Raw genomic sequence first — 15674 nt, forward strand, 5'->3', positions numbered from 1 at the left:
GCGAGAGATGAAGTCTAAACACAGAAGGGAACTAGACCTAACACTATCATTTTTTTTTTTTTTTTTGAGGCAAAAAATGGTCACCCTGTAATATATAAAACTTCACTGTAAGTTGAGAAGGTTGTAAAATTGTAATATAAAGCTATGCATGTGAAATGAATTCCAGTCTAGTTTGTAAATTTCAAATCTGCCTATTTGACATCCTCAGTTGTTTGTCTTATAGAATTTCTAGACTCTGCTGCTGCTGCTGCTGCTGCTAAGTCACTTCAGTCATATCCGACTCTGTGTGACCCCACAGACATCAGCCCACCAGGATATCCTGCCCCAGGGATTCTCCAGGCAAGAACACTGGCGTGGGTTGCCATTTCCTTCTCCAAGGCATGAAAGTGAAAAAGTGAAAATGAAGTCGTTCAGTTGTGTCTGACTCTTAGTGACCCCATGGACTGCAGCCTACCAGGCTCCTCCACCCATGGGATTTTCCAGGCAAGAGTACTGGAGTGAGGTGCCATCGCCTTCAGTTCAATTCAGTTGCTCAGTCGTGTTCGACTCTTTGCGACCCCATGCTCCGCAGCACGCCAGGCCTCCCTGTCCATCACCAACTCCCAGAGTCCACCCAGACCCATGTCCATTGAGTCGGTGATGCCATCCAACCATCTCATCCTCTGTCATCCCCTTCTCCTCCTGCCTTCAATCTTTCCCAGCATCAGGGTGTTTTCCAATGAGTCAGCACTTTGCATCAGGTGGCCAAAGTATTGGAGTTTCAGCTTCAACATCAGTCCTTCCAATAAACACCCAGGACTGATCTCCTTTAGGATGGAGACTCAAGAGTCTTGTCCAACACCACAGTTCAAAAGCATCAATTCTTTGGCACTCAGGTTTCTTTGCAGTCCAACTCTCACATCCATACATGACCACTGGAAAAACCATATCCTTGACTAGACTAGACATATCCAAAATTAATTTCTCATCTTCCATCTGTAATCTGATCAATTTCATCTCCCTCATAACACTATAAATGATAAGTACACATTCCCAGTTCTCAAGGCAAAAACCTTGAGTTGTACTTGACTCCCTTCTCTGTCTCTGATACTCAGCAACTAATTTTCGGTGAATTCATTGATTCACCCATCACTATATATACTCAATCGACAACTTTTAATCTCTCTAGTTTTAAAATCAGTCTTAGCCTCATTTCTTACTTGGAAACTAGCAGTACTTTTCTAATTTCCTGCTTTCTATTGAACACTACTCAGAGTGTTCAAAACAATATTCAGAATGACTCCTTTAAAATAAGCCATATGTCATTCTGACTCAAAGTTATCCAACAGCTTCCCACCTTATTCAAGATAAAAGCTGTCTTACAATGACTTACACGCCCTGCAATATCAGGCCTCATTTTTAGTCTTAGACCCCCTTCACTCCCTTAATACTTGCTTCCAAGAGCTTTCTTTCCTTAAGGCTTTTCTACTTGCTTTTTCCTCTGCCCTGAAGGCATTGATGAGTAGAACACACTCTGTTGAATAAGACCATCAATTAGAAACAAGAGACAAATATTCCAGGCATTAAAGATTAGTTACTAAGCATTAATTTTAATTGAGAACTTCTCAAAAGTCAAGGTAAGGTGAAATATGTATATTTTAATATAGTTCCATTGTCTGATAAGTGAGAATATATTAATATATTTGGCAACTATCTTTCCTGCATTGACATTTTAAGAACTATTTATGGAAATAACTCCAATATACAATTTTTTTAGGTAAAATAATAACAATGCTTTGAACTTTAATTTTCTCTGCCTAAATTTCTACACAATGACTTGTAAAGTCAGAGGAATGACACTGAATTTCAATTTGGGCAAAGAAGTTGTATGAAACAAAGTTGACACTTCCAAGCACAATACCTCACTGTGGATAGAGAAAGATAGATCCTGGTAGCCCTAGCATGTAAAAATTAAAAAGGAATAAGTACAGTGCCCTTTAGACTGCTGCTCAACAGAAGTTTTTGCATCATTAAATCAACAGTGTCTAAGAATAAAGAAAGCCTCTTTTAAATAAAAGGAATTGAGCTCATCTTAAAGAACTTTTGCATTTGACAGAGGACAGAAGGTAGACAATTTGGACATGGGGAAAAAGCATAGTCTTAAGGATACTCCTAACTACCAGGAACACAGGAGTCATTTCAGGAAATAAAGAGAGTCTTTGGATTTGTATGCCTAGAGGACCAGGAATAAGGAGGCATTGTGAAGAACTTTGGCAAGAAGCAGAGCAATTAATATTTATACTAGCAGGTACTGGGTAGTAGGGAGCCACAGAATATTTCAGAGTAGTGACTAACAATTTATAGTAAGATTTATCAATCTTAAGTAAGTATGACTGTTGGAAGGCAGAAAGATCAGGAAAGAAATTTATGTAATCAACTAGGCTTAATATATTGAGGACCTAGTGTCCTTTGAGGCAAGATGTCTTACAGAAGGAAGGTAATACTTACCTTTCTCCATCATCTATATCTAAATCTTTATCTAGATTTGTACCAGGAAGTGTGCGAGGCTCTATAAATATAACATTAAATGAGACAAAAATGTGCTCTTTGTACTAATGAGGTTTAGTTAGATTTAATGAATGGAGGGAGAAAAAAAGCCACCATACAGGAAATTATATGGACAAAAATGAATATCATGATGTGGGACTCTCTATATATTACAGATGGATGTTGGGGAAAATTATACTTGGACTTGTGTTTCAGAAGTCTAAGCAATTTTGAAATCCTAATAATAAGCAGGTATTTATTGATGAAAGGGAGGACATAACTGTGGAAGTGGGGGAAATAACTGTGTTCCTCAAAGAGAACTGTATGCGGAGAGCCTCTGCCTTCTAGGAAGAATGATTTCCATACAAAAGGTCACATGTGGAGGGAAAGTGGTGAAATATGAGGCAAAAGAGGAGCAGGGAGTAGATCCTGAAGCTCTTGTAGGTACATAGGACATTGAGGGGTTGGATGGGGAGACACTGAGACCTACATGCATGGTGACGGGGTTTAATGCATGGTGACGGATGAGAGATTTGCACTTTAGAAACATATGAGTTCAAGTGAGGGAATGAAAGTTTACAAAGCTAGAGACAAGAGACAATTTCAGAGTCTGCTATAGGTAATCAAGCAAGAGATGCCAGTGTCTGAATTAAGGTGCTGACCAAAACAACCTTAACACTCCCCTCAGCTTAACCGGCCTCTCAGACTGTAAAGAATTTGCCTGCAATTCGGGAGACACAGGTTAGATCTCTGGGTTGGGAAGATCCCCTGCAGGAGGGCATGGAAACCCATTCCAGTATTCTTGGAATGCCTAAAAAGTCCCTGTGGACCTTTCAGAGGAGCCTGGTGGGCTACAGTCCATGGGGTCGCAGAGTCGGACACGATTGAGCGACTAAGCACTGCACACACAGCATACCTTGACTGGGCTTTACACAGCCTTCTTCCAGACTCTCAGCCCCTGACCTCCCCTTTCTTAGACCATGCACTTCATAAAACTGACAATAATTTCTTTGTATCTTTGAGATGTAAGTATTTTCCATGCTTCTTGCCAGTTTTACAACCCAGGACTGTCTTTCTCAGGCACCTAGGAGCCATCCCTCTGAAATGTAATCATCAAGGAAGAGGGAGCCTTAACTTCCAGTCTCCGTGGAAGGGGAGGAGCCTAACTTTAGAGGGCACCTTGCTGCACATTATAAAAGTACATTACCTCTTGTCATGAAAATAGGGAAAGTTCACTTTTCTTTTGGGTAAAGCCAGTTAGCAAACATAGATGGCCTCCAATTCCCCTCGCCTCATCTCTGAAATTCACCTCCTTGTTTCAGCAAACTTGAACTCAGCCTAAGTTCAGGTCTCTCTCTCTCCTATTCTAAGAGTCTTGAGTAAAGTCTTCCTCTGTCCTTTATAACCTTGTCCAGTGCAGATTTTCTTTGAAAGTGGTATAGTGGAGGTGGTGAAAAAATTGATTAGTTCAGAAAATATTGAAAAGATAATAAAATCAGAACATATTGTATGATTAGCTGTAAGAAGGAGTAAAAATAATAATTCACAGGTTCAGACTTGTACATGAATGTACAGCAGCATGGTAAGAATATGGGAGTCAGGTTAGATTTGTGGATAAAATGATGCATTCAGGCTTGGAAACATTGAATTTCACAGGTACCTATGAGCTACATGAGGCAAGGAAGCCTACAGGCCTGCTAATATATGCAGCCGGAGTTCAGGAGACAGGAGTTGGCACTCTATATGACATCTGAAGTCTTGGGACTGAATGAGCATATCCAAGAAAAGTGGAAAAAACTTGAGGACTCCAGAGCTTACATCAGAACCCTCATGCATATGAATAGACAGAGGAAGAGAAAACAATGAAGCACTGAGAATGCTCACTCAGAAGGGTAAGAAAGCAGAGTCATCACCAAATACAGAATAGAAATTGTAAAAACAAATGATGATAATGTGCAATAGTGTAGTGCTGCTGAGTAATGTCATTTCATTCAGGCTTACCAGACCTGTGCTTTTCATAGCAACCTAAACCAAACTATATTAACAAGGTAATGAGGTCATATCTTCTTCATATTCTGCATGGTAATTCAGTATAAACTTGAATTGTGGAGAGTGTATTCTGATAATAGGACTATTAAAATGTTTCCAATTTTTAAAATACACCACTCATTCATGGTGATATTTCTTTCTCATGGTGGAAGATATTCGGCAGACTGCATGTTAAAAAGCAACAATGAGCATGTTCTACCTATCACCAACATGAAGTTTGAGGCACTTTTTAATACCAAGAATCATCTCCAGTATTTTAAGATTTGATATGCTCCAATTCATTTGCTGCTGTTGACGCTTTGAGGGTGTTCCAGTAACCTAGGCAACTGTTCTTATTTCTGTCCTAATTTACTTCTATTTATAAAGCATATATAAATTTAATGGTCTCAATGGTATTCTTTAAGGCAGGGTAGGTTTACAAACTATATATTCTTCAGTGGGTATAATATTAAAGATAGCACAAATATGAGTCATCAAACTGACAACAAATTACAATTTCTTTCATTTTGGATCATCTATAAATATGATGAATAATGTATCTTTAAAAAAGTATAACTTTATCATATTGAAATAAATATCTATAGTTGAAATTATAAAATTTTAATTGTTTATTTTAATGCTATATTTATTCAATTGGATTTCAGCAATTAGAAACCACAACTTCAAATACCTTCCAATAAAAACCTAGCCTTAGTCAGCAATGTTAAATAAGTTCCCTTTCACACTCCTTATCTATAAGAAATAATCACAGTTTAAATTGTGTAAGGCAGGACACATTTTTTTGTCTTTAGATCTTACTGGCTTTCCAGCTGTTTTGGCAGAGGGAAGACACTAGAACATCTGTCCTTTGTGAACAGAGGCAGAGAAAGAGTAGGTGATTTCAAATGACTACTTGCAAAACAGTCACCAACATACACCCTATAAAATACCAGGATGACTGTTTTTTTTTTTTCTTTTTTATGAGTATGTACCATAAAATTAGGAAATTAAGCCCTATATATTTTAGTGAAGGTAACTGAGGACTCTGGAGAAAGATGGAAACTAATAGATCACCAAGCTACCACAATTCCACAAAAAAGAAAAGCTCCCAGTGAGGAGCCAGGCATTCCACAATCATTGAAGGAAATAAGAAATTGGCGATTATGGGGTAAAGTGTTTTGTTCTTACTATCAAAAGTTGCTTTTTCTGACCATTATTTCAGATCCACATTATTTACATGAATAAAAATGTACATAAAAGTGTTAGCATCATTAATAATCACGTTAATATCATCTCCCTTTTAACCACTTAAAGCACTTTCTGAAAAGTTCCCTTCCTGAGGAGGGGGAAAAAAAAGAAAAAACTCAGAAAAAATTTTGGTAATCGATTGCTAAATGTTGATCCCCACAAAACCAGATGACCAAAGTAATCTTATATTGAAAGACTGAGAGATCTGTATTTACAAAGCTCTTTGAAATAGTCAAAAGGAAATGAAGTGTAACATTAGCGCACACAAGTCTATGCACATACTGACATTCACTGTTGTAAAAATCAAAATTTATTGAGTATTTCCTTTGCATGAGAAATGAATTTATTTTTCATATATCTCATCTTCAAAAAGAGCTATAAAATAGATACTACTATTTTCTTCATTCTGAGCATTTTTGACTCCCTTTACTCATTTCTTCCACTTAATCTATTAGTAATAATAGATATTATTATTATCACAATTTTACAGATGAGGAAACTGAAAGTTAGAAATATAAACTAACTTTCCCAGGGACGCATGGATGCAAATTGGTAGAACTCCATTTTGAACCAAAGTTTGTGTGTATCCAACCAAAGTCCACACATTTAATGTCTACGTTATATTTCTATCAGATCAGATCAGATCAGTCGCTCAGTCATGTCCGACTCTTTGCGACCCCATGAATCACAGCAGACCAGGCCTCCCTGTCCCTCACCAACTCCCGGAGTTCACTCAGACTCACATCCATCGAGTCAGTGATGCCATCCAGCCATCTCATCCTCTGTCGTCCCCTTCTCCTCCTGCCCCCAATCCCTCCCAGCATCAGAGTCTTTTCCAATGAGTCAACTCTTCGCATGAGGTGGCCAAAGTACTGGAGTTTCAGCTTTAGCATCATTCCTTCCAAAGAAATCCCAGGGCTGACCTCCTTCAGAATGGACTGGTTGGATCTCCTTGCAGTCTATAGCAGGGCCAAAAAATGCAAGCCACTTATTCAACCATTCTATTCACAAAACTCTTTCAACTCATTTTACTGAGTCTTTCTAAACCCACAGTTGTCCCTTAGGTAGACTTGAGGAATATATTTTTAGCTACCACCCTCCTGCCACTTGCAATTTCCTGAGTATCCATGGTTACTGCTGCCTATATTGCAGACAATAACCTAGGGAAACTTTCTAGAAATTAGAATGCTCCCTTCATTGAAATATCAAAGAAGCCAAGGGATAAGAGGCTGAAGAAGGAATAACTGCCTCTGTCTCTGGATTCTATCCTTGGAGACCTCAGAGTGTCACCCAAAAAGGTCATCCATGGTGTGATTCTACTTAAGTAGAATCCATGTCATCAACACAAAGTAATTCACTCGGGAGATTTTCAGGTTCTAAGCATCACTATGTAGTTTCCAAATAATAACCAACCATCTGATTTTGTTATTGATGGAAAACTGTAGTATTAGGACATTTGAAAATGTGTAAGGCTTAAATAGATCTGACACTAAGCCTTATGGTGTTAAGTTCCATGAGTCATCTTCTGTTAGAGGAATTATAATATCAACACCTTAACACTGACTGTGGCAATAGTTGGGCAATGAGATCTTAAGGGATGCTGAAATTTGACCCACATTCACAAGCATGTTGTACTAGAATGTGTGTGGCTAGTGCCAGACGACCTGGAACTTGCTTCCATTTCCATAGGACTTGCTTAAACTATGGAAATTCTTTGAGTCTAATTAGATGGGGAAACAGTGGAAACAATGGCTGACTATTTTTCTGGGCTCCAAAATCACAGCAGATGGTGATTGCAGCCATGAAATTAAAAGATACTTACTCCTTGGAAGGAAAGTTATGACCAACCTAGACAGCATATTAAAAAGCAGAGACATTACTTTGACAACAAAGGTCTGCCTAGTCAAGGCTATGGTTTTTCCAGTGGTCATGTTTGGATGTGAGAGTTGGACTATAAAGAAAGCTGAGCACTGAAGAATTGATGCTTTTGAACCGTGGTATTGGAAAAGACTCTTGAGAGTCCCTTAGACTGCAAGGAGATCCAACCAGTCCATCCTAAAGGAGATCAGTCCTGGGTGTTCATTGGAAGGACTGATGCTGAGGCTGAAACTCCAATACTTTGGCCACCTCATGCGAAGAGCCGACTCTTTGGAAAACACCCTAATGCTGGGAGGGATTGGGGGCAGGAGAAGAAGGGGATGACAGAAGATGAGATGGCTGAATGGCATCGCCGACTTGATGCATATGAGTTTGGGTGAGCTCTGGGAGTTGGTGATGGACAGAGAGGATTGGCGTGCTGCGATTCATGGGGTTGCAAAGAGTCAGACATGATTGAGCGGCTGAACTGAACTGAGAATTATAAGTTACTCTCTCATCTCTCCTTTGCTCAGTTCTCTAAGTTCAGGAGTGACTTTTAAGCAAGAACACCCTTTTTTTCTTTTTTTTTTCATAAGAAACTATTTGCAGTTTCTGAAGACTTCAGTGATTTAAAAGTACTTCATATGCATAAGGTCAGAGCATTTTTCCATGCATAAATGTTGTTTTACCAGAACTTATATGCTGCTTAGATTTTGTCATATATCCTTTTCCAATAGTCATGTATGGATGTGAGAGTTGGACTATAAAGAAAGCTGAGCACTGAAGAATTGATGTTTTTGAACTGTGGTGTTGGAGAAGATGCTTGAGAGTCCCTTGGACTGCAAGGAGATCCAACCAGTCCATTCTGAAGGAGATCAGCCCTGGGTGTTCATTGGAAGGACTGATGTTGAAGCTGAAACCCCAATACTTTGGCCACCTCATGTGAAGAGCTGACTTACTTGAAAAGACCCTGATGTTGGGAAAGATTGAAGGCAGGAGGGGAAGGGGACGACAGAGGATGAGATGGTTGGATGGCATCACCGACTCAATGGTCATGGGTTTGGGTGGACTCCAGGAGTTGGTTATGGACAGGGAGGCCTGGCGTGCTGCAGCTCATGGGGTCACAGAGTCAGACACAACTCAGTGACTGAACTGAACTGAGTTCCCTGATTAGTAAAATCAAGGGGAAAAAAAAAAAGAAAAAACCCTTCAGGGCTTCAGGGCTTCTCTTAGATAAAACACCAACTTGGAAACTTTTCATGGGGAAAGATAGAGGGCAGGAGGAGAAGGGGATGACAGAGGATGAGATGGTTGGATGGCAGTACTGACTCAATGGGCATGAGTTTGTGCAAACTCCAGGAGATAGTGAAGGACAGGGAAGCCTGGTGTGCTGAAGTCCACAGTGTCACAAAGAATTGGACATGACTTAACGACTGAACAAAAACAACAATTTGGAAACATTCTCTAAAGTGTTAATGATAACTGGCACAGCTCTGTTTAAAAAGAAAATGTACCTTAGTTTATATTTAATAAAATATTTAAGAAGATTCTTTTAGGGCTTACAAAAAATATTATTATCAAGTTTAAGAATTTTATTATCTTAGGAGTCTATTTTAATCTCTCTCCAATTTGAGTTTTTAAAATAAAAGATGTCTATTTCATCCTTGCTAAGGGCATGAACTGAATAAACAAGAACTCTAAAGAATGCTCTATAAACCTATAGTAAACCCACTCTCCTGTGTCACTCTGGGATGCCTGATCATTGGTTAGAACCAGGTGTTGGTCCAGTGACTACTCATGTTTAATAATTAAGATAACCACTAATTTCCACTGCTGTTCCTTTGCCATCTCATAAGGCATGCCCTATTGGTCTCTTAGTATTTTGCACTCTATTGAGTGTGGAATGTAAATCATTGTTTGTTGGTTACAGACCTTACAATGCCCAGTGGCATTTGCCACCAATGACAGCAGTAACAGATGATGTTGAGCCAAAGCTACTGGAAGTGCAATGCATAAAGTAAAATGATAATAAATAATTGTCACTCCATTACTAAACACTGTCTGAAATTGGTTGTAGTACATGTTTGATATAGCAGAGTCTGCATAATCCAAGAACCAAACAGGCATTTGTTCTTTTCGTAACAGCTGCAAACAAAAAGGAATCAAACATTTGTCTTATTCAGTGACCAGGAATGAGCATGGCATGAGTATTCAAATACTTATCGACAGATTCTGACTTCAAAATCTTATGATATCTTTCTAAATTAATGATTCTTGGGAAATATGTCAAAAGATATACTCAGTCCAGTGGACACAAAGTTCAGGAAATGCTATATTGAATGCAGAGACAAAGTCTCAAATAATCATTAGACTGAATTCATGAATATATTCAAAGCATAGAGATGTAATTATAAGAAATATGGGGCTATTAGGGATGTAAGATGCCTGGGAGAGAACATATCTAAATATGATCTTAGCTCTGGTCAGGTGATACAGGTAGAGGACAGATTTAAGCCATTTTCCTTCACTAGTCATATAAACTTCAAGTACATACATCTTACCACATACATCTATCTTGTGGGATCTTGGTTCCCCGGCCAGGGATCAAACTCATGGTCTTCGCAATGGAAACAGCGTTCTAACCAATGCACATCCAGGGAATTCCCGACATGGGATGTTCTTAAATGTATCTGTTTCATACATCTCCAAATTTTATGACACTTAATTTAATAATAGTAAAAATGATAATGATGATAATTGCTATAGTGATAACAATGACCCTGTTGCTACTTAGTAAATTCTCAATAACAGTAAGTAATGATTGAGAACTTACTATGAGCTAGGCACTAGGTTAAGAATGCTTTTCATTAATTTAGTCGATTCCCACAGCAATCCTTATGTAGAGAATACTATTAGTACCCTCACTTTACAAAATTGAAGGGCAGAGGTAGAGAAAGGCTAAGTGAGTTCCCCAGGAACCCAGCAAGGAAGTGCCTGATTCAGATGCATTCCCAGGCAGTCTCAGACACCATGCTATATTGACTGGCTTTAGACCTACATGCTATGTAGTCCGTTCTGCAGTTGCAAGTTATCAGTGGCTAGGAAATCAAGGTTCCACAAATTCCCAAGCAAAGTAGAACATCTCAGAGTATTTCAAAAATTGATTAACGTGTGTGTGTGTGTGTGTGTGTGTGTGTTTTGAGGTGGGCAGAAGGAAGAATTGTAGAAGGGAGAAAATAGAGGCATGTTGCCTCAGAATTTGATTAATTTCCCCTAGAACCTCAGAGTATATTTACAACTTCATGGATTCTCTTTTTCACTCTAAACAAACAGGTATACATTTCACTTTGATATTCCCATGGCTACTATAACGACCACAATTGGCATGGGTTGAGTCACTGCCTAATGAGAAATGGCTTCACTGAGAGCTCTCAAGGCAGAAGAAATTATTGCCCTCACAATGCTGCCCAGCATCCTGAGACTCCTATCTCTGGGCTTTACAGAAGCAGTTCTAGATCCAGGGGTCCCACCTGGGAGACACTTCCTGGAGTGATAAGGAAAGGGCCTAGCACACAGCTCTCCCCTCAGGGAAGTGACTTACCCGGTCAGTTTTCCCTTCAGTCTGAACGCTGGTGTGACTGCGAACCTCATGATCCTCTTCCAGGTCAGAAACATCCTCTAGTTCTTCTGGAGTCTATAAAAAGAAAGCAAAACACTGTTGTTGGAAATGCAAAATGGTAGTCTGGCAGTCCCTCAGCAAGCACAGAGTTACCATTATGACCCAGCAACTCCTCTCCTTGGTACTTATGTAAGCAGTTCTTTGCAGGAAACTGCCCTCAGCAGGAGGCCTTCACTAATGGCTCAGATGGTAAAGAATCTGCCTGTAATCCTGGAGACCCAGGCACAATCCCTGGGTCAGGAAGATCCCTTGGAGAAGGGAATGGGAATCCACTCCAGTATTCTTGCCTGGAGAATTCCATGGAAAGAGAAGCTCCTTTTCTTGTCACTTTAGCAAAGCCATCAGTTCAGTTCAGTTCAGTTGCTCAGTCGTGTCCGACTCTTTGCAACCCCATGAATCGCAGCACGCCAGGCCTCCCTGTCCATCACCAACTCCCGGAGTTCACTCAGACTCATGTCCATCGAGTCAGTGATGCCATCCAGCCATCTCATCCTCTGTCATCCCCTTCTCCTCTTGCCCCCAATCCCTCCCAGCATCAGTCTTTTCCAATGAGTCAACCCTTCGCATGAGGTGGCCAAAGTACTGGAGTTTCAGCTTTAGCATCATTCCTTCCAAAGAAATCCCAGGGCTGATCTCCTTCAGAATGGACTGGTTGGATCTCCTTGCAGTCCAAGGGACTCTCAAGAGTCTTCTCCAACACCACAGTTCAAAAGCATCAATTCTTTGGTGCTCAGCTTTCTTTGCAGTCCAACTCTCACATCCATACATGACCACAGGAAAAACCATAACCTTGACTAGACACACCTTTGTTGGCAAAGTAATGTCTGTGCTTTTGAATACACTGTCTAGGTTGGTCATAACTTTCCTTCCAAGGAGTAAGTGTCTTTTAATTTCATGGCTGCAGTCACCATCTGCAGTGATTTTGGAGCCCAGAAAAATAAAGTCTGACACTGTTTCCCCATCTATTTCCCACGAAGTGATAGAACCAGATGCCATGATCTTCATTTTCTGAATGTTGAGCTTTAAGCCAACTTTTTCACTCTCCTCTTTCCCTTTCATCAAGAGGCTTTTGAGTTCCTCTTCACTTTCTGCCATAAGGGTGGTGTCATCTGCATATCTGAGGTTATTGATATTTCTCCCGGCAATCTTGATTCCAACTTGTGCTTCTTCTAGCCCAGTGTTTTTCATGATGTACTCTGCATATAAGTTAAACAAGCAGGGTGACAATATGCAGCCTTGACGTACTCCTTTTCCTATTTGGTACCAGTCTGTTTTTCCATGTCCAGTTCTAACTGGTTCTTCCTGACCTGCATATAGGTTTCTCAAGAGGCAATTCAGGTGGTCTGGTATCCCATCTCTTTCAGCCATACTGTAACTAAAATTTAAGCCAGGGATTCCCATGCTCTATTCATCTCCCTGCCAAGTACAGCTTTCAGATCTTTTAATCAAATGATATCTTGCCTAACTTGTCAGGTCTTTCCATAGATTATAGAGGTAGAACTGAAGAATATGTATGACCAAATCTTTTCCCTAGTTTCCATCCAGTAATCTCATGATCAAACTGTGTGAATAAGATAGCACCTAGAGGAATATCACAAGAATTCACTGAGCCTGCATAGAGGGCAATGGTGATGACCTTGACCCCCATCTCAATGATTAATTTAGATTACTTCCCTTCTTTCCTTTAAGTGTTTTTATAATCTAGCAGAATCTTTGGACATGGTGTTTGGGGGACATTGAGTTAACTATCTCCCTAGATTGCCAGCACTTTGATTAAAGGAGACTTTTCTTTCTATAGGGCTTTCCTGGTGGCTCAGACGTTAAAAGAATCTGAGTATTGATTTTGCAAGCAGTGGGAAGTAGGACCCGATTCACTCAATAGTACATACCCAAGAAAAATGAAAAACATGTATCTACACAAAAATCTGTAAACAAGTATTCATAGCAACAGCAATCATAATGACCAAGAAACATGTCTAGTGATGAATGAATAAACAAAACATGGTAAATCCCTACAAAGGAATATTAGTTGAATACTATAAAAAGGAATGAAGTACTAATATATACTGCAACATGGTAAACTTTGAAAATATTATGCTAAGTGAAACAAGTCAATTACAAAATGCCACATATTATATGGTTCTATTTATTTGGAATTCAAGAATAGCCACATGTATAGAGACAGAGATTTGATTAGTGGTTCCTGAAGCAGAGAGTGGAAGAGGGGGTTGGGAGCCATGACTGCTAATGGGTATGTGGTTTCATACCCCTTGGGGTATAAAATGGCATGGCATTTCATGGGATGGCATTGGTATGAAACGGGATGGCAATAACGTTCTACAGTCAGAAGTGGTAATGATCATACACTCTTGTGAATATTTAAAATACTTTAAATGGTGATGTTTATAGTATATTAATTATGTCTTAATAAATTCTGAAAGGAAAAGCAAAAATGATCAGAATGGTGTTTTTCTCTGAGTAGCAATTTGGCTAACCACTATGTGGCTACCACTATGTGGCTACCACAAATCAAGGTGTTTACATGTGACAAATAAATGGAGTAAGTATTATTAAAACCATATGATATCAAAACAAAAAATTGAGAAAAGCCATGAAATTAAAAGACGCTTACTCCTTGGAAGGAAAGTTATGACCAACCTAGATAGCATATTCAAAAGCAGAGACATTACTTTGCCAACAAAGGTTCGTCTAGTTAAGGCTATGGTTTTTCCTGTGGTCATGTATGGATGTGAGAGTTGGACTGTGAAGAAGGCTGAGCGCCGAAGAATTGATGCTTTTGAAGTGTGGTGTTGGAGAAGACTCTTGAGAGCCCCTTGGACTGCAAGGAGATCCAACCAGTCCATTCTGAAGGAGATCAGCCCTGGGATTTCTTTGGAAGGAATGATGCTAAAGCTGAAACTCCAGTACTTTGGCCACCTCATGAGAAGAGTAGACTCATTGGAAAAGACTCTGATGCTGGGAGGGATTGGGGGCAAGAGGAGAAGGGGACGACAGAGGATGAGATGGCTGGATGGCATCACTGACTCGATGGACGTGAGTCTGAGTGAACTCCGGGAGTTGGTAATGGACAGGGGAAGGCCTGGCGTGCAGCGATTCACGGGGTCGCAAAGAGTCGGACATGACTGAGCGACTGACCTGATCTGATCTGATCTGAAATTTAGAATGTAATAATTTAACATGAACTTTAGGGTTTAGTCTACATAGTTAACCTATTTCCATTGCTTTTTTTTTTTTTTTTCAATTTCAGCTTAAACATCTTTTATTCAGGGAGGTGTCTTGCTTACAAATCCCCTAGATTGGCTTGAGTTCCTCTTCCAAGCATTTCCTGATGCCTTCTACTTTCACTATATAGTGTTCATCATACTTTATTTTAGCATCGGTTGTTGAATTGGGAAGTAAACTGTTGAACTATCTGTTCTTTGAGGTAAGGACTCAGTCTGCTCTGCTTACTACCATCTCACCACGACCTAGCACATACATGGTTTTAAAAGAATGAAGAAACATTATCGGTGATAGCCAAAAACCTAGTTGGATATAAGCAAAGCAAAACATATCAACAGCAACAACAAACGTGTCCTCACTGTATCTCTATTGTGCTTCTATCTTACTGTATTTCAAACTAATTTTTTAATCTGCTTTTTGTTGTTTTTCTTAGTTCCAGGTTACCATTCCTTTAGTCCCTCTGTGGCAATAATGTAATGATACCAGTCATTAATGCAAATATAAGTACTGTACAGAAAATCATTATTATAAATATAAAATACTTAATGAGAATTAATTTAGTATTATAGTTTACACAGTCTCAGTTTTAAACTATGATTCCTTTGCTACAAAGCTCTGGTGAGAAATCCAAAATATAAACATTTAGGTGTCATGACAAACATCCAAAACTGAAAATGGAAGGTCTCCTATATATACATCTAACTGTTGAAGTCTGGAAAGGGTCAGCACCTACCTCCTCAAAATAGCTCTGGTTTCCCTCAAACCTTGCTCTACACACAGGCCCTTCACTTACCTTCAGGGTTGTGAACAGCATTCGTTCCACTGGGGCCTCTCCAGGCATGGGAATTTGAAATGCTTAGCTCACACTGTGGAGCAAAACTACCAATCTCCTAAACGCTTATGGCCTCAGATTCTTTCTCAGTTCATGCATCTTGAACCAGCACTTTTTTTTTGTTCTCCAACACTTGCACTGAGCATCTATCACTCTGCATTAATGTCAACTGACTCTTATTAGATATTAATATCTTCCCCCTCACCAAAGCCCCCAGTGTGCTGAGTAGTTAGATAACATATAGATATATGTTGATCTCTA

The 15674-nt window shown here is 39.5% G+C and overlaps 1 protein-coding gene across 8 annotated transcripts in view; it reads right to left on the reverse strand.

Moving 5' to 3' along the window:
- CTNNA3 (catenin alpha 3) overlaps nucleotides 1-15674 on the reverse strand; it is a 1976430-nt gene that overhangs the window by 193416 nt on the left and 1767340 nt on the right. For all 8 annotated transcript variants that reach the window (XM_070781776.1, XM_070781778.1, XM_070781775.1 and 5 more), the window contains one exon: nucleotides 11261-11353. In XM_070781776.1, the coding sequence (XP_070637877.1) occupies nucleotides 11261-11353 (93 nt within the window). The remainder of the gene's footprint in view (nucleotides 1-11260; nucleotides 11354-15674) is intronic.

This window comes from Bos indicus, chromosome 28 (assembly GCF_029378745.1).
Source record: "Bos indicus isolate NIAB-ARS_2022 breed Sahiwal x Tharparkar chromosome 28, NIAB-ARS_B.indTharparkar_mat_pri_1.0, whole genome shotgun sequence".
Taxonomy (NCBI): Eukaryota; Metazoa; Chordata; class Mammalia; order Artiodactyla; family Bovidae; genus Bos; species Bos indicus.